Below are 18,786 nucleotides of genomic sequence, written 5' to 3' on the forward strand. Positions count from 1 at the left end.
TGGTTTATACCTACATTGAGCTCACTTCTACGTATTTATTTTTAACTCATAATTCTCTCCATTTTTTTCTTTCATTCACAGGTTTGGGGATTTCTATACAGAAAGATATGTTAACAGCTAGTATCACTTTTTTCTAGTCTATTAAGGGTCTACATTGAACAGTTCCTTTTTCCATTTAGTCTTTCAACCATAAATCCTAAATTTTAGTAATAACTATAAGTTTGTGTTGGCCTATTTCTATTAAAATTTCAGATCCACTGTATGATAACATTATTTGTACATTGATCTAGAGCAGTGGTTCTCAGCAATTTGGTTTTTAAGGGGGTCAGTTCAAGAATGAGTTATTAATAGTGAATTTTTTGCATTTCTTATGGTTCTAGGGCCTCATATGTAACAGTGGTTGCCAACCTTTTGGACCTCACGGACCACCAGTGGTCCACGGACCACCGGTTGGCGGCCGCTGACATACAGTATATATTTATGCATTTCAGTTCTCTATTATATGTTTTGAAAGTTTATTTGCTATTTTATTTTCATGTCATTTCATATTATTATTTTTTTTAACAGTTCCTTGGTGATTTCTTCCTCAGTACTTCAGCTGTCCTTTTGTTCTTTTATTTTTCTCTTTCATAGGTGCCATGTTCTTTGGAAGCTTGTTTAGTCCAAGTTAATGGCCTTTTAGGCTTCCTCCACATGACTAGGAGTTCACTTTTTGAATAATAAGAATTATATGTCACGGGGGGAATCAGGATTTTAGAGATGCTTAGGTGGGACAGGCCAAAAAGAGGTTGGGACCACTGAACTAGAGATATCAGAGACCATAAATATAAAATATAGTCACTTTTTCTGTTGTCATTGTCAGTGACCTTGTTTTAATGCATTGAAGGCGATGTTGAGTAGTTAATATTTTATTCAATTTTCTTATTGGCTCACTGATAAAAGTAAGCTTTTAGCATAGTGGTTCAGAGTGTGGGCTAGACTGCCTGGGTTTAAATCTCAGACAGGTTAGAAAAGTTGCTTGCGTGTGTCTTGCTGTCTCTTTATCTGTGAAATGGGGAAAATGATAGTTCAAGCAGGATTGTGTGAAGATTGAATGAGTTAATAATTGTAAAGTGCTTAGATCAATGCCTGGCACATAGTAAGCTGCCAGTGAAAATTACCACTCTCTTTTGCTGTTGCCTCCTCCTCATTTATCACATAAAATATTTACAGTTTGGCGGGCATGGCTCAGTGGTTGAGCATCAACCTATGAACCAGGGTTCAATATCCAGTGTGGGGCATACAGGAGGCAGCCGATCAATGATTCTCTCTCCCATCATTGATGTTTCTCTCTCTCTCTCCCTTCCTCTCTGAAATCAATAAATATATATTTTAAAGAAGGAAAATATTTACAGCAGTTTTAGAAAGACCTCAAAATATGTTAATTATGATTGTAGTTCTGTTGTTTATTATCTGCGGTTTAGTACAGTGTACTTAAAAAAGACTTTTTCTTATTTTTTTTTCAGAGTGTTATAGTGATTTTTTAAATGAAGACTTTGATGTAAAAACTTATACTTCCCAATCTATTCATCAAGCTGTAATTGCTGAACAACTAGCAAAACTTGCCCAAGGAATCAGTCAGTTGGATAAAGAACTACACCTACAGGTAATTCCATCTTCTGGATCATGCAAATTTTTCAGCCTAAAGTGATAATTTATAATTTTTAATAATCCTTTCATTATTTAGTCTAAAGGAATATTTACAAAACAGATTAGTGTGGATTATTTTTCAAAGTATACTTTGGCAAAGTTTTTTGTAAACTACTTTTTTTTAGTTGAAAAACTAATATACTGATCTGTTCAAAATATATTATTCATACTTTGTTTTCACCACCTTAACTGATGTGCAGTGAATATAGGAGGGCAAAGAATAAGATGACTTTGATAAAGATAATAGAAAATGGAATTTGAAAGTAGAACATTCAGATGTTAATAAGAAAAATTGGAATGTTCACATTGGCAGTTCACATATTATGAGCACAAAGTATAACAATTGGTGAAATTATAGAAAGCTGATCAATTTGTGGTGGATAGAACACAATATAGGGACTTAGGAGATGGTTCCTAATCTCAGCTGTGCTGTTGCCATTGATATCATTTAATGCCTTTGATTCTTGCTTTAAAAAAAAAATCTATCTAAAGTGGGGAGTGAATAAGGAAGATTGTTGTAGAAAATCTTGAAGGTTCCTGTCTCAACTACAATTCTATAATTTTTTTATTTTTTAAAAATTTATTTAAACATTTTTTAAATTTTATTTTTGTTATTTTTTAGAATATGTTTTTATTGATTTTAGAGAGGAAGGAAGAGAGAGATAGAAACATCAATGATGAGAGAGAATCATTGATTGACTGCCTCCTGAACGCCCTCTACTGGGAATTGAGCCAGCAACCCAGGCATATGCCCTGACTGGAAATTGAACCATGACCTCCGGTTCATAGGTTGACACTCAACCACTGAGCTACAGTGGTTGGGTGAATTATGTGGTCTTGATTATGCTGAATTTAAGTTCAAGAACTAAGAGAATCTGATGTTTGAAAACATTCTTTAAAGTGAAAGCATATATTAGCATGGCAAGAATTAGCTGTTTTTTATTTTTCAGATTTGGCACAACTCCACTTGCACATCGCATTGGGAAAGTGAGGGGCTAGTGAAAAGGCTGTATTTTTTTTCCCCCTCTATGTTGAACTATAAGTGTGTTTGTGCTCCTGCTAATAATGCATCTTAAGCACCTGCATTTTTTTTTTCATGTTAATGTTTGCGCCCTTCCTGTATGATTACATGGCGATCACAATGAAAAATACCTTATACTTAGAGCATATGCTGATTATTCATTTTTGATTTTCAGGTTGTTGCAAGACATGAAGATTTATTGGCACAAGCAACTGGGATTGAGTCTTTGGAAGGTATATTTCCATTAACTATTACAGATTATATACAGCTAGAACAGGGATTGGCAACCTTTTTCTGTTAAGGGTCAGATAGTCAATATTTTAGACTGCAAGCCATACTGTCTCTGTTGCCATTGCAGAGTGAAAGAAGTCAGAAAATATACAAATGAATGTGTCTTGCTATGCTTTAATAAATCGTTAATAAAGCTTTGCTGAACCCTGAGCTAACTATCTGGGTTTCAATTCTTGCTTTGCCATTTACTAGATGTGTGACTTTAGACAAGTTACTTAATATTTCTGTGCCTCCGTTTTATCTATATAGGAGAAAAGTATTAATATGTATGAACATGGTGTTATTCTGAGGATTAAATGAGTTAGCAAAATGCTTAAAACAATTTCTGGCACACATTTAGTACTTCTATTAACTGTTAGTTAATTAAAACAACTAAAACATCAGCAACACCAGAGTGGTTTGTAGTGGAAGTAAGCTTGAATTTTTTCTTATTTTTGGCTTTCTTTGAAACGCTTTTCAATGAAAGTATAGTAGAATAACAATACATTGGGTTTTTATTTTGATAAATCTTATTTTTGTTTGACTAATATTTATGAATTTTTGTTCCCTCTTGATTAAACTATATCATAAATATGAAATGTTAATATAGTGTTTTATGTTATTGCTTGTGTTGTGATTACTGTTATTAATCACTGCACATCAAAAGAAAGCTAAGTGATCTTTTTCTGTGTTGATGAAATTCTTGAGGAATGATATTGCTATTGTGATGCAATATTCTTTAATGCTTTCCCCAGTGTTTCTTATAAACTCAGAGGTATTGTTCTCAGCTTGTACACTGTTTCTAAGACATCTTGATGAAGAACTTAGTATTTTCAGAAATAATAGTTTGTCTGCTATTTTAATATTAAGGATGTGAATCAGACCATGTTCATAAACACTAGGCTCTAAGTACTGACTTACTACTGGAGATTAAATTTTTTTTTTTAATCTCTAAATATTTTGTATGTGTTTCTGGAAGCAAGTAAGTAATATCCTGTTTTAGTGGTAATTTTTTTAAAAAAATATATATTTTATTGATTTTTTACAGAGAGGAAGGGAGAGGGATAGAGAGTCAGAAACATTGATGAGAGAGAAACATCGATCAGCTGCCTCCTGCACATCTCCTACTGGGGATGTGCCCGCAACCCAGGTACATGCCCTTGACCAGAAACGAACCTGGGACCTTTCACTCCGCAGGCCGACGCTCTATCCACTGAGCCAAACCGGTTTCGGCTTTAGTGGTAATTTTTTTAAAACAAACGTTAAATGATTTTCTCATCTGTAAGATCCATAAGGATGGCATGGTAGTACAATGATTCTGAGTGCATATATGAATGTATGTGTGTATATATGAATTATCACAACAAAAATTGTGGTTTTCTTATATGTGTTTGGTACTGTAATGTGCTTGTTTTTCCCAGAATGCTTTTCACTGATTACAATATTTAAAATATACTGTTGGATTGAGTTAGAATAGCTATTTGTTCCATGATTGTATGGCAAGGGTGGGGAACTTTTTCTGCAAAGGGCCATTTGAATATTTATAACATTATTCATGGGCCATACAAAATTATCAACTTAAAAATTAGTCTGCTATATTTGGTCAAACATTTAATTAACTCACCCCTAGTGCCTTGGCAGGATCAAATGATACCATGGGCCTTATTTGGCCCTCAGGCTGGTCGTTCCCACCCTGTTGCATAGAGTACAAAGGCTGGCTTCTCTGAATTCCGATGATTACCTAAGAATATTCTCCAGATTATTTGAACATAAAAAGTCAAAGTATGAATTAGTTGTATTCATTTAGCATGATGTGTATTCTGACCCCTTTAGGATATTATTTTGAGATGCTGAAAAGTGTGATATGTATTTGAAAAGGAATATTACCCCAACTTGTACTTCATCTGCTTTTTCTCCCATGTCTTTTCTAATATAGTTTAATATTTGCCATATAAGTAGTTTGGAGATGCATTTATCAAACCTATTTTATTAAAAGTTACCCCCTGTTTATTTTTGTTCATTTATTCATTTTAATATTGAGAATTTGTTAAATTCCAGGTTCAGCAACCTTGGTACTTGGGTTCTGGCTGGAAAAGAATTCAGAGCCAAGACCCAGACTGTATAAGAACAGTTAGTTGGTAAATCACAGAGGTAGAAGAAGTAATTCCTAGAAGAAATAGGCTTAGGAAACGAGTTATGTAGGTAAAGGAAGGGAGGGCCCTTGGAGCTTGGGAGTGAGGAAACTAATGTTCAAGTGCCTGGGGCAGGGAGGGGAAGGGAAAGGCACTGGTGTGCTTCCAGAAGGGAGAGTGCACTGGGTCCTCTGTCCTAAGGGTTTTAAGGGTGAAATTTTAGGGGTGCTCCCAGGAGAAGATCTCAGTAGAATATTCAGCAGTTTTCCAGGTGTGCCCTTTCAGGGTTGTTGTCTCTGCTGATTGATTGGCCAGCACCAATTAGGGCAGGGGGTCATTATTCCATGCATCTGGTACAAGGCTGGTTTTGTTGCTTATCTGGGCCTGGAGCTGAAATACAATTAAGGCCTAGATGTTATCTCTGGGGAGGAAAGGTCAAGGGGTCCAAACCTGACCAGTGATATGCTAGGGGGGGAAAAGTCACCCTGGGCGAGTTCTTACCTACAATTGATTGTACCTTGCTAGGCACCTGGAGCCTTCCCTTCTGTATCTGGCCTATTGTCCTTGCTGTGCCCATGTCTGTCTAATTGCCTACAACAGAACAAGGATTGGAGGGGGAGACAGAGGCTTTTACACTAGTGCAGGTAAAAGGTATTGGTTGCTTAGATTACAATAGTGGCAGAAAAACTTGAAATTTTCTCTATATATTTGTATATGTATATATATTTCTTTTAATTTAATATTTTACCCAATTTGAGCCCTTGTAAATTTGTAAAGTAATGTAAGCTGTTATGTTTTCCTAGGTGTTCTTCAGATGATGCAGACAAGAATTGGGGCATTACAGGGAGCTGTTGATAGGTACTGTTACTCATTTTGTAAATAATTGGAATGGAAGGATTATCACCTGTTGATATTTTGAAGATGATTTTATTATCACACTCCTCTCTTTATTTTTCCTTTAGGATGAAAGCAAAAATTTTTGAGCCATATAATAAAATAGTATCCCGTACTGCACAACTAGCAAGACTTCAGGTAGGTTTTCAGTTTTCATGTCTTTTCTAATATATTTTTATTGTTTTCAGAGAGGAAGGGAGAGGGAGAGAGAGAGAGAAACACCAGTGATGAGAGAGAATAATTGATTGGCTGCCTCCTGCAATCCCTCTACTGGGTTGACACTCAACTGCTGAACCACACCGTCTGGGCCAGATTTGTTTTGTGTATTTTTTACCTACAAAAAGCTTCCGAAAAACAGAAACTATATTTTCTACTTTTTTACATATTCTACAGAATCAAAAGCAAAGAATACTAAATTTAGAGAAAGAAATCTGTTTCACAGTCTTAATGCTGTTGCATACTGGCTGTAGGAACTTCAGAACCTTGGTTTATTCACCAATAAAATGATGAGCTTTGTAGCCTCTAAACATTTACATATATAAAACCCTAATATGCAAATAGACTGAACGGCAGAACAACCAAACAACCGGTTGCTATCATGAGCGCTGACCACTAGGGGGTGTGCGCGGAACATGGCGGGTGTCAGCAGCAGGTGGCAGAGTGCAGAACATGGCGGGTATTGGTCATAGTGGGTTGGTGGAGCAGGTGAGCAGGGGTGCCAGACCAAGGCCAGCCTCTGGTGGTTACTGAAAATTCTTTGCTCTCGCGCCGTGGTCCCTCTGGGCATGTTCTCCTGCTGCTGGCGCTGGAGCCACCGCTCGCACCCGCTGCCGTCGCCTACACTGGCTGCAGTTGCTCGGCGATGTCAGTGGGTGCGAGTGGCGGCTGTCAACCCCGATCACCCCTCAGGGCTTCTCTACCTCCCCCTGCTCCTGAGGGGCAATCTGGGCTGGCAGCCACCTCTCACACCCACTGCTGGCGATGGCCCTGCTCGCAACTGCTGCCAGTGCCCGGTGCTGGTCCCAATTGCTCGGCAGGCACCGTCAGCGGGTGCGAGCAGTGGCTACCAGCCCCGATCACCCCTGAGGGCTTCTCTACCTACCCCTGCTCCTGAGGGGCAATTGGGGCAGCAGCCACCGCATGCACCTGCTGACAGCACCGGCCCTAATCGCTCCACGCTGTCAGCATGTGGGAGCAGCGGTGGCGGTAGCGGGGCTGCTGACAGACGGGACCTGGTGGCTGTGGTGGGAGGGGCTGGACGGGAGCACAGAGGATGAGCCGAAACCTGCCCCTGTGCCCATTGCAGCCTTGTGGCCTACTGTTCCTTTCAAGGTGCACAAATTTGTGCACTGGGCCCCTAGTAATTATAAAAATGGAATGATTTAGAATACTTGAAATTTTTCTTACATCATAAAGTCCTGCATAAACAAATTTTTTTTTAATCACTAATACCTAGGCAGGTGACAAAAATAAGATTCTTCAAACTTACTTTCAAAAAACTATTGAACAAGGGAGAAAAAAAAGAAACATGATTCCAACATGTTTAAGATCTGGAGTTGAAAGCAGAGAAGTGAACAGAAATTAAAATTTTAATTTAACTAAATTTTAATTCATTGCCTAAAATCAAACAATCTATAATCAAAACAACATTCTGTGATGCACATAAGGACTAACAGTGCTGAATAGTTCTGCCAATAAATAAACACTCCTATGCCTGGCCATTGTTACTAAGTGGTTGGGCATCAACCTATGAACCAGGAGGTCAAGGTCTGATTTACATCAGAGCACATGCCAGGTTGTGGGCTCGATCCCCCATAGGGAACATGCAGGAGGCAGCTGATTGATATTTCTCTCTCATCGATGTTTCTTTCTATCCCTCCCCCTTCCTCTCCCTCTAAAAATCTATAAAGGCATTAAAAAACAACACACACACATCAAAAAAACCCCCAACAAAGAGCACAGTTTAGGAGTTATGAGCTCTGACTGCTACTCTTTATCACTAGTTGCATGATGATGAACAAACTTTAGTGTCTTTCTATCCCCATCTTTATTGAGATATAATTGACATGTAACATTATATAAGTTTAAGGTGTATAACTTGATGGTTTGACATGTGGATATATTGTGAAATGATTTAATAACATGGTTAGTTAAAACATTCTTTACCTCACATAATTATCATTTTTGTTGTAGTGGTGATGGTATAGTACATTTTTACAATGAAAGTGTGGGCTGGATTTGTGAATTTTCTTCTAGCTCTAAAATGCTATGATTCTGTGAAGCTGTGAGAGTTACTTTTATGGATGTTTTTATTTTTTATGGTGATGTAAGCATGAGAGGTTAAGATTGTGATTAAGATAAGCACTTTTTATTTTTATTGTTATTAACTATTAGCCCTAATTCTGTGCTCTTACTCTAAAAAATATTACACTACAGGGACAATCAAGTTGAATTTGGTCAAGTTATTATAAAGGAAGGAAGAGAGAAGAGAATAAAAGGAAAACGAAATATGCCTAGGTACTTTTTGGTACCTTTATATCCAGTATTTAATTCTTCCTGTATTGAATGATAAACATCTTACCTTAGGGAGGATGTTTATCTTAGAAATTTGTTGCCCTTCAAACAGTTTTGAAGTCTGAGGCCTCTTTGAAAGCTTATGTTTTAACCATTTTTATTCTGTTCATTTTGTCTGGGAAACTTTAATGTTCCTGTTTAATCTCTTCATTCTTTGAGCTTCTATTTCATTTAAATACATGTGGTATTTGAAAGCAAGAAAGAAATAGCTACGAAGTTATTTTTGCCTTGAACTTAAAATCTCTGTGATTATGCCCTCAAGTGGAAGAAAGCACATTTAAACTTAATTCTTTTTGCTTTTTATTACCATTTCACTCTTTCTTCAAGCAGAAGCTTCTGAGTTCATCTATGTACATGAATGCATGAGTTGAATTTAATTATCGCCCTAAGAATCATCTCTGTCTTAGCTCTATCTTAGCTTATTTTAGTAACATTCTTTCAGAAACAAATTTTGAGGAGTCTATTATTCCTTACATAGGATTTTTAAATTTTTTATCTTAAAATTATATAAGAAAATGAGTTTTTAACTTCAAATCTTATAAGTTTTTTTTTTTAATCCTCACCCGAGGATAAATATCTTGTAAGTTTTTAAATACTTTTAATCATGTTTTTAAAAATATAGCGACTATATTGAGATAAGTCACACACCTATTATATAAGTTTTTTTTATCATTTTAAATTATTTTTTTAACTACATTTCATCTCTAAATATTTTAGGTTATAAATATACATTAGCTTTTCAATTAAAAGTTTTTTATTTACTTTTTTAACTTTGAAATTATATAAGTAAGAATGTTTAAGAAAATGTTGGAATGAAGGAGGAAATCATCTATAAAACCTTTTATCTTTTTAATATGTTTTATATGTACATGGTTTTCGTTTTATACTTTTGTAGGAGTATTTTAGTTTTCAATTGATATGATATCAAATAATTTTGTCTGTATTATTAATATGGAATGATGACTCATTATACTGGCTTTATACCTGTCCACCAAACAAGTGAATGTACTAGGAAGGAATAAAGAGGGAGGATGACAACAGCAGCATAAAATGCCACTGTCCCTAAACATTGTAAATCATATAGAGTTACTAGGATAGCAAAACCAAGGAACTCATGCCGGTGAAAGTGATGCTGTGCTAGTTTTCAGCCTACCCTTCAAGGAGCACAGCAACTTTTGTTTCAGTTTTGGAAAGGCCACTGTCCATGTAAGAAATCTAAATACCTTGACACCATCATGCTGTGAGGAAGCCTAAGCTAGCCACATGGAGATGACAGGTAGAGAAGCACTGAGGCACCAGACCTATGAGTGAAGCCTTCTTATATCATCCAGGTGAGCCTTGTTAACTGAGTGCAGCATAGTGAGTAATCCCAGGTCATACCACATGGAGCAGTTCAACCCTGCCTAAATACCTGACTTACAGAATTGTGAGAAATAACAGGTCATTTTAAGCCACTAAGGTTTGGGTTGTTTTCTTGTGCAGCAATAGAAATTGATATACCAGCCAAACTGATTTTCAAGTATAGAGATGGCTATTCACATATAAGGATGCAGGTTCCTATGTGTCGGTGGTTCCTATGAGCCTTTCCTAGGAATCTGATAATGGCTTGAGACAACCAAAATGACTAGAGTAACATCAAAGTAAGACTAGTGATGCACATTAGTATTAGGATTAAGTGACTGATATATAGGAGAGAATAGTATGTAATAGCTGTATTTTTTTAAACTTTATTTTTTAATTACAGTTTACATTCAATATTAATTTGTATTAGTTTCAGGTGTACAGCATAATAGTTAGACAGTCATCTACTTTACAAAGTGTTCTCCTCTACCCACTGGCACCATACATAGTTATTACAATATTATTGACTATATTCTCTGTGCTGCACTTTATTTTGTAACTAGCAATTTGTACTTCTTAATCCATTCACCTTTTTCACCCAGTCCTTCAACCCACTTTCCTTCTGGCAACTATCAGTCTATTCTCTTTGAGTCTGTTTCTGTTTTGTTTGTTCATTTATATTGCTCTTCAGATTCCACATATAAGTGAAATCTTATAGTATTTGTTTTTCTCTGACTTACTTAATTAGCTGTATATTTTGGCAAAGTAATAAAATCTAATTATAGAAAAATGTGGGGAGAGCAAGTGCAAAACAATTTTTATAGAGAGGGAGAGGAAGAGAGAGAAAAAGAAACATCAATTTGTTGTTTCACTTATTTATCCATTTTTTGGTTGATTCTTGTATGTGCCCTGACCTGGAATCAAACTTGGAACCTTAGCATATCAGGGGCAATGCTCTAACCCAGTAGTCGCCAACTTTTTGGACCTGACGGACCACCGGTGGTCCGCGGACCACTGGTTGGCAACTGCTGCTCTAACCAACTGAGCTACCCGGCCAGGGCACAAAACAATTTTTAAAAACTATCTTCAGCAATTATATTTTTGTAGTGTTGGTTTTGTATTAAGATAATGTTTTCTGTGCATTGTGAAACAAAGCTAAGGAATAATTTTAAATTATTCTAATTCTGTTATTTCCTGTCTTGAGAGTCAAGAGTCCCTGTGTAGAAGAAATACGTTGGAAGATTAAACACACACCCTGTGTTCTTGATTTTTAATCAAAAGTATCAGTATGAACTCATTTTATTTTAAAATGGTATGTACATTATAGATGTATATACTATTTTTGTACAAATGTATATGTATAATGTTAATCTGAGAATTTTTATGTGTATTGTGGAATAAAGAAAATGAATATTGATGTCATATTTTAATTCTAACATTTCCTATGTATATCTATTGAAAAGTCCCAGGAATGAAAATCTATATTCCCAGAATGTGGTCTTGACATGCTGTTGATTTTTAAAAGGAACCAGGGCTCCTTTGATAAATCATTCATTCCAGGTCTGGGACATGGACTATATAAAATGATCCTGGAATATTTTTATACCACCAACTACTAACTAGAGATCATGACAAAGGATTCAGCAGCCATCCTGGTCAGTGTGGCTCAGTTGGTTGGGCGTCCTCCCATGGACCGAAAGGTTGCTGGTTGGATTCCTGGTCAGGGCATGTGTCCAGGTTGCAGGCTCAGTCACTGGTCGGGGGCATACAGGAGGCAGCCCATCAATTTTGTGCTCTCACATCGATGTTTCTCCCTCTTCCTCTCCCTCTCCCTCCCTCCTCTCTCTTAAAAAAAAAAAAAAGAAACCCAATTCAGAAGAAAAAAAAAAAAAGAATTCAGCAACTTGACTAGGCTCTAGGGTAGGGGCGGGGAATCTTTTTTTCTGCCAAGGGCCATTTGGATACTTATAACATCATTCAGGGCCAGACCTAATGATTTCCGGCTGGATGTTCCCCACCTCTGCTCTAGGATGACCAACTCTCCAAGTTTTAGAATTGAAAGTTCTGTGTCCCAGGAAACCTCTCAGTCTCCCACAGGATCCGTACGTTTGATCACCTTCAGAGGCTCAAACGGTCCAAAAGTGGGACAGTGTGAGCATCTATATGGATAAGAGCTACAATGGATTGGCATCCTTTATTATGCTTAAATCTTTGAGTTCATAATGATAGCTGAAACAAAACCAACTAATGGTTCATCTTTGGTGGATATTAGGAAAGCAGTTTTTAATTTTAAAAACTGATAAACCATGCAAAAGAATCAAGTATTTATCCTTACTTTTCTGTATGATTATTACCACTGGCTAAACAAATAGTAGATGGGGTAAAGTTGTGTGTTTTTTTTTTAGTAGAGAAATTTTGTATGCTACACAATAAAGACAAAATGATAGAATTGCAGTATCAGCATTTTGCAGTCATCATTTTATTGGATTTTGACATTGTTTCAGTGGTTGCTAACAGCACTAAAAGAGAGAAAATCATACACGTGTTATAAGTATTCTACCACCTAATGAATGATCTTACCAAAAATATTAAACCTGAACCTAATGAAACTGCCTACATACAACTACTAATGTATAGGAAGTGTAGGAGATAGTGGAACATGGTACATTACACTATGGAGATGCTATCAAGAAAATTCAGTCTGTGGGAAACTATAGGACAGATGATCCAATATATTCAACAGATTGCAAAGAAAAAAAAAAGATGTCTAGGGAATTTATATACATTTAAAAAGGAAAATTAACCTATAACATTTATGTATATACATTTCGGTAATAAAATCATAAATAAAAGTAAGGAAGTGATTACCACAAAAGGCAGTATAGTTTCTTTTGGTTGGGATGAGGAGTAGAGGGGATGGATGGAGGGTTTTGTGATTGGCAGAGGGTTACTTGGAGGGCTTCTGTAGTGGCTGACATGGTTCTTTCTACTGATTTGCCTGGTGGTTCCAAGTTTATTTAGCTGTGATTTCTGTATGTGATTTTCTATGTAGTATTTATATCTATCTATATATTTTTAAAGACTATTTTTAAGACTAATTTTAGGTCCACAGTATACTTGAGAGGAAAATACAGAGAATTCCCATATATCCCTTGCATCCATCATGCATAGCCTCCTTAATCAACATCCCCCCCACTAGAGTGGTACCTTTGTTACAATTGAATGACTTAAAATCCATAGTTTACATTAGGGTTCACTTTTGGTGTACATTCTATGGGGTTGAACAACTGTATAATGATATGTACCATCATTATAGTGTCATACAGAGTATTTTCAGTGCCCTAAAAACCTGTTCTCTGCTTATTCATTCTCCAACACCTGGCAGCCACTGATCTTTTTACTGTTTCCATTGTTTTGGCTTTTCTAGAATGTCATATAATTGGAATCATAGAGTATGTAGCCTTTTCAGATTGGCTTCTTTCACTTAGTAATATGCATTTAAGGTTCCTGTATGTCTTTTCATAGTTTGATAGCTCATTTATTTTTAGTACTGAATAATATGTTTGTGTTATATTTGATAATACATTCTAAAATAAAAAATAAGGAAGGAAAAATTGATTGGAGTGGAAGCAACTATATTAGGAAATGGTGAAAGGTGATGCATTACAGATTATCTAAGACTTGTTGACTGAGGATTTTATTAAATGCTATTCTGAGAATATTCAACATAATAAACCAGTGAAGTTTATTAAAAATGGGGCTGGAGTGCTGAAAACTGTTTCTAAGACAATAAATCTGGCAGGATGGATTTCAGAAAGCTGTCCAGGAGACCACAGTATTAAGGTGAAGGTGATAAAGATTTGGATTAGGGTGAAGATAGTAGAAATAGAAGTAAAGCAACAATTATGTTATGCAGCAGAAAAATTGTCAATAAGACTTGGTGACAGATTAATATGGTTAAAAGTAAAAGCATTAGAAATAAGCTCAAAAATTTAATGTTTGAGGCTACATCCTTTATTGGGTAGGTACTGGGAAATTCTAGCAGGATAATTCTGATTAGACTAAAGTAAGATCTGTATTTCTCCTCATGATGTATTTAGAATCCCAGAGGAGTGATTGCTAGGGATTCTACTTGCGAGATGGTCTATCTAAAAATTCAATCTGACAAGCAAGAAACTGATAATAGTGGTTATTTTGGGTAAGTTCATACTTGGGACATAGAGATATGAGGGTGACATTATCTTTTGAATTTTGAATCATATGCTTATATTATTTATTCAAAAAGTAAATAAAATGTAGTAATTAAAAGATAAAGATGCCCAAATCTTCCACTTTCTAGGGGGGAAATTCTTATTTGTCATTGACTTTATTATTTTAAGCACTTCAGACTATAGTTACTCATAAATGAAGTCAGGCAAATATGTTTAATACCTTGTTGCCTTTGACTTATATATGTTTACTAGAGGCCCGGTGCACGAAATTCGTGCACTGGGGATGGGTGGGGGGTCCCTTAGCCCAGCATGTGCCCTCTTGCAGTCCGGGACCCCTCCCTTGTTACTGCCCACCTGCTTGCTGCTTCCTACCGCTTGGCTTGCTGCTCCTTAGTTCTGCCACGAAGGCCTTGGGTCTGCTGGGTGCCGGGCCTGCGGGTTTGTGTCTCTGATACCCACAGCAGCCCCAGCACCAAGGTGGCGGGCCTTGGGGATGCTGGGTACAGGCCCCCCATTGCATGTTTGTGTCTTCTATCAGGCCCCCAGCAGCCCCAGCAGCCCCAGCACCACCTAAATAACTTAAGGGAAACTTTATTTAGTCTTCTTTTAAAAGCAATCTAGTTTAAAAATGAGTTGCAGTTAAGACAGAACAAAGAACATGGTACCTAAGAGAGAGATAGACTGACAGAGGAGGGGCTGGGCACTGGTCAGGGGCTTACATGCCAACTGTTCTCCACCTGGGAAATGATGTAAAATCGGTTTCTTTAGTTTTCTGCTTAATGGTCTTCTCCAGCACTGAGGTCAGAGGAGCCGCCTTCCAGCCCGTAGGCTGCTTCTCAGAGTCGAAATTTTCGCCATAGGCCTCTGCCTAGGACAGGACCTCTGCACCCCCAGGGTGCATAAACACACAGGGCTTCCATCGGGCTCCGCTGATCCCGGGGGCGGGAGGCCTCTTGGCTCCGCTGATCCAGGCGGCCAGGAGGCCTCTCAGCTCCGCTGATCCAGGCGGCCGGGAGGCCTCTCGGCTCCGCTGATCCCGGCCTGGCTGCCAGCTGCCATCTTGGCTGACAGTTAATTTGCATATACTCACTGATTAGCCAATGAAAAGGGTAGCGGTCGTACGCCAATTACCATGTTTCTCTTTTATTAGTGTAGATAAACGCATATTTGATTTTAGGTTTGTATATGTTGTGTGTGTGTATGTTACGGGTGCATGAATGTGGCTGTGTGGCTCTGGTATGTGTGTATTTCACTCAGAAAAACAAAATGTTTATAGCTGGAGCCTCAGGGACCCTGTGCTCTCAGTGCTTTTAATTTTCATTGCCACCATTTAGGATTTTCCTCTTTAGATGGGAGATGTCCTTGCTTTTCAACCAGCCTCAGGGCCATTCAGAGATGGTGGTAATGCAGCAACAGCACAGACTGTCTCTCTTCTCTTCATTATCACTGCTGACGCTGAAGGTCATTACATACTAGTATATATCATTTCAGCAGTCTCCCTTCTCCCCACTCTCCCCGAGGCAATTGTCCTGGGTCCTGCTTCTGTAGGAAAGTGCCCTGAAATACATCAGTCTTTATTTCATGTCATAGTCTTTCGGATAGGTAAAGAACCAGTGTTGGATCTGATAATGAAAAGGTAATAGGAGGACATATGTGGTAGTTTTTAAAAAAGAACTTTCTCGGATAATTATTAGTGATAAAAAATTAGGAAAATTCAAGTAGGGCATACTTATTCTTTAAGGTCTAGTAAAATTGGGAGAAGTTTTAAGTCTGTTCCCCTAGGGACGTAGAAAAAAGAAACCAGGATTGGAAATAATAAGAGTCCATGGTAGGAAGCTGGGCAGTCCTAGACAGTGATTGTCAGCTTTGGCTGCGCATTGGCACCATTTAGGATATTAAAAAAATATATATGATGCTTAGTTCTCACTGCTAGAGGTTCTGATTTAATTGGTCAGGGCTAAGGCCTGGCATTGGAGCTTTTTGAACCTACCCACTTGAATTTAATATGAAGTCAAGAGTGAGGACCACTGGCCTAGAGAAGAGTCCCATTGCACCTCAATCCCAAGTTCTCTCCATTGGGGATAAATTGGAGTTTTTGAAATGATGATTTTTAAAAGTTGTGATTATTTAGGTTACTGAGTGGTGGAAAAACAAAAAAGACAACGAATCTGTAGCATCTGGAAATAATGGACAGGTTTACCTACTTTTTTGTTGTTGTTGTTAGTCCTTACCTGAGGATATTTTTTAGAGAGTATAGGGAGGAGGAGAGACAGAGAGAAATACCTATGTGAGAGAGACACATTGATTGGTTGCCTCCCGCATGCGCCCCAAATGGGGCTGGGGATCGAGCATGCAGCTAAGGTACAATACATGCCCTTGACCAGAAACAAACCAGGAACCCTTCAGTCCAAGGGCCAATGCTCTATCCACTGACCCACACCAGCTAGGGCCAGATTTACCTACTTATTGAACATTATGGTATTTGTACAGGTTGCCTGTGATTTGCTTCGGAGAATAATTCGCATCTTGCATCTCAGTAAGAGACTCCAAGGACAACTGCAAGGGGGTAGTAGAGAGATAACAAAAGCTGCCCAGAGTCTCAATGAACTTGGTAAGTACTTTTGATTACAAAGTTAGTAGAGTTTTAAAGGATTTTTCAGTCTCTTGATTTGTTGTCTTTTGTTACGTTATCACCATTAACAAATATTATTGAGCAAACTGATTTAATAATTGACTGTTTACAACATTGTCACACTTTTCAAAGTGGGTGAGTAAAATTGGTTGATTTCTTAGAAATGCTGTTTATATTTAAAACTATCGTATAGTATAATTGGCCTTTTTAAAATATAGCCTGTGAATTTTAACCTGTGTATAGATTCATGTAACCTCTGCACAGTCATGGTACAGAATAGCTCAATCACCCTCATGATCTCCTTCTATAATAATGCCTACCTACCTCCCCTCCCCTACTCCTAACCCTGGCAACCACCCAATTGGTTCTGCATTACTGTTGTTTTGTCTTTTGGAGAATGTCATATAAATGGAATTATATGTTACCTTTTGAGACTGATTTCTTGTACTCAGCATAATACCTTTGAAAATTATCAAGGTTTTTGTATATACCGTAGTTTGTTACTTTGTGTTTGTTAGAATACCATTGTGTGGTTGTACCACTATTTGTTTTTTGATTCACTGATTGAAGGAAATATGCATTTTCAGTTTTTGGTGATTATGAATAGAACTACTATAAACATTTGTGTACAAGTTTGTATGTGAACTTAAGTTTTCATTTCCCTAGGAGAAATATCTAGGAGAAATGCTGTTTTTTAGGTGACAAATTCCATGTTGACATTATGCCTAGAAGATTATTGAATTCATTTCTTCATTTGTTCCTGAAACATTTAGACTCTTGACATTCAAGGGTTTAACATTCACGGTTTTGACTATTAAAAAGCTGCAAGATCTGTGATGAAGCAGTTGATAATTTTTCAGGCAAAACTTTGAATAGCTGTTGAGTGGGCATAGAATAAACCTAGCACCTGGATTTTAATGAGGATTTGTGTGTGTTTTTCCCAATAGGCACACAGTAATTTTTCTGAAGTGGATGTGTTTAGTAGTATTTGTAACTTTGTAGGTTCAAAAGGCCTTTATATTCATCTCAAATATCAAGATTCTATTTAGTTTTGGTGGTATGCTGTGAAAGTAGTTACGGCAAAATAATATCTGAAGGATGTGTATTACATGTTTTTTTGAAATTTTCTGTTTGATATTTCAATTACATAGTCATGCTGTAAAGATTATTCTATATTTTTTACTAAGACAATGTAATATCTTTCACAAATCATGCTTCAACACATTTCAATTTATAATGCTTAAATACATTGCTTAGATGCATCATTGGGAATATATTCAACTTGTGTTTGTAATGCTGGAAAGATATTGTATAAAAAGTTAAGTTTTTAGCAGTGAGTAATGATTGCTTTTTACAGACTGTGCTAAATTTAGGTGTATAAAAATCCTAGTATTAGAAGTTATTTTTTGCTTTAACTTTTAAAAAATCAGGCACAAATATCAATTATAATGCTTTGAGTTTGTGCAGTGCAGAGTATAAACCCACTATCCTTCCAATGAGGTGTTGGCTTTACCCATAGTTTTATAAATATAACTAGAGGCCCGATGCACGAAATTCGTGCAAGGTGCTTGGCCCTCGCAGCCGTGGCGGCTTGCCTTGGCCCTCACAGCCCCAGCTTCGTCTGGAAGGACTTCTGGAAGGTCGTTTGGCTGTCCTGTCTAATTAGCATATTACGCTTTTATTACTATAGATGATGATGAGAGGTTGTTGAGAAAGTATAGTTTGTGGTGGGTTTATCTCAAAATGGATTGTATTAATTTAAAATTTTAAAGCTGCAAGGACTGGCTACCACCATGGAGGATCATCTGTGGGCCCACCCACAGAGCAGAACTTATTTCAAAAAGGCTCTGGTTGCCTGCTGTGTCGGCCCCTTGAGTGTGTAGATGTGGAGGTGGTTGGGTGATGCTTTGACATGATCTAAAACTGTATACTGGGTGTGCTGACTGGGTCCTTCTAGGAAGTACTAGCCAAGGCCAGCCACCACCTGTGTTCTGCCTGGGGCCACCTGGCATGAAGTACAAA

The 18,786-nt window shown here is 37.4% G+C and overlaps 1 protein-coding gene across 2 annotated transcripts in view; it reads left to right on the forward strand.

The window, feature by feature from the left end:
• COG5 (component of oligomeric golgi complex 5) overlaps positions 1-18,786 on the forward strand; it is a 172,125-nt gene that overhangs the window by 9,516 nt on the left and 143,823 nt on the right. For both annotated transcript variants that reach the window (XM_006085383.3, XM_023751073.1), the window contains exons 2-6: positions 1,506-1,645; positions 2,886-2,943; positions 5,916-5,970; positions 6,075-6,144; positions 16,623-16,743. In XM_006085383.3, the coding sequence (XP_006085445.1) occupies positions 1,506-1,645; positions 2,886-2,943; positions 5,916-5,970; positions 6,075-6,144; positions 16,623-16,743 (444 nt within the window). The remainder of the gene's footprint in view (positions 1-1,505; positions 1,646-2,885; positions 2,944-5,915; positions 5,971-6,074; positions 6,145-16,622; positions 16,744-18,786) is intronic.

Source organism: Myotis lucifugus, unplaced genomic scaffold, assembly GCF_000147115.1.
Source record: "Myotis lucifugus unplaced genomic scaffold, Myoluc2.0 scaffold_18, whole genome shotgun sequence".
In the NCBI taxonomy this organism is placed as follows: Eukaryota; Metazoa; Chordata; class Mammalia; order Chiroptera; family Vespertilionidae; genus Myotis; species Myotis lucifugus.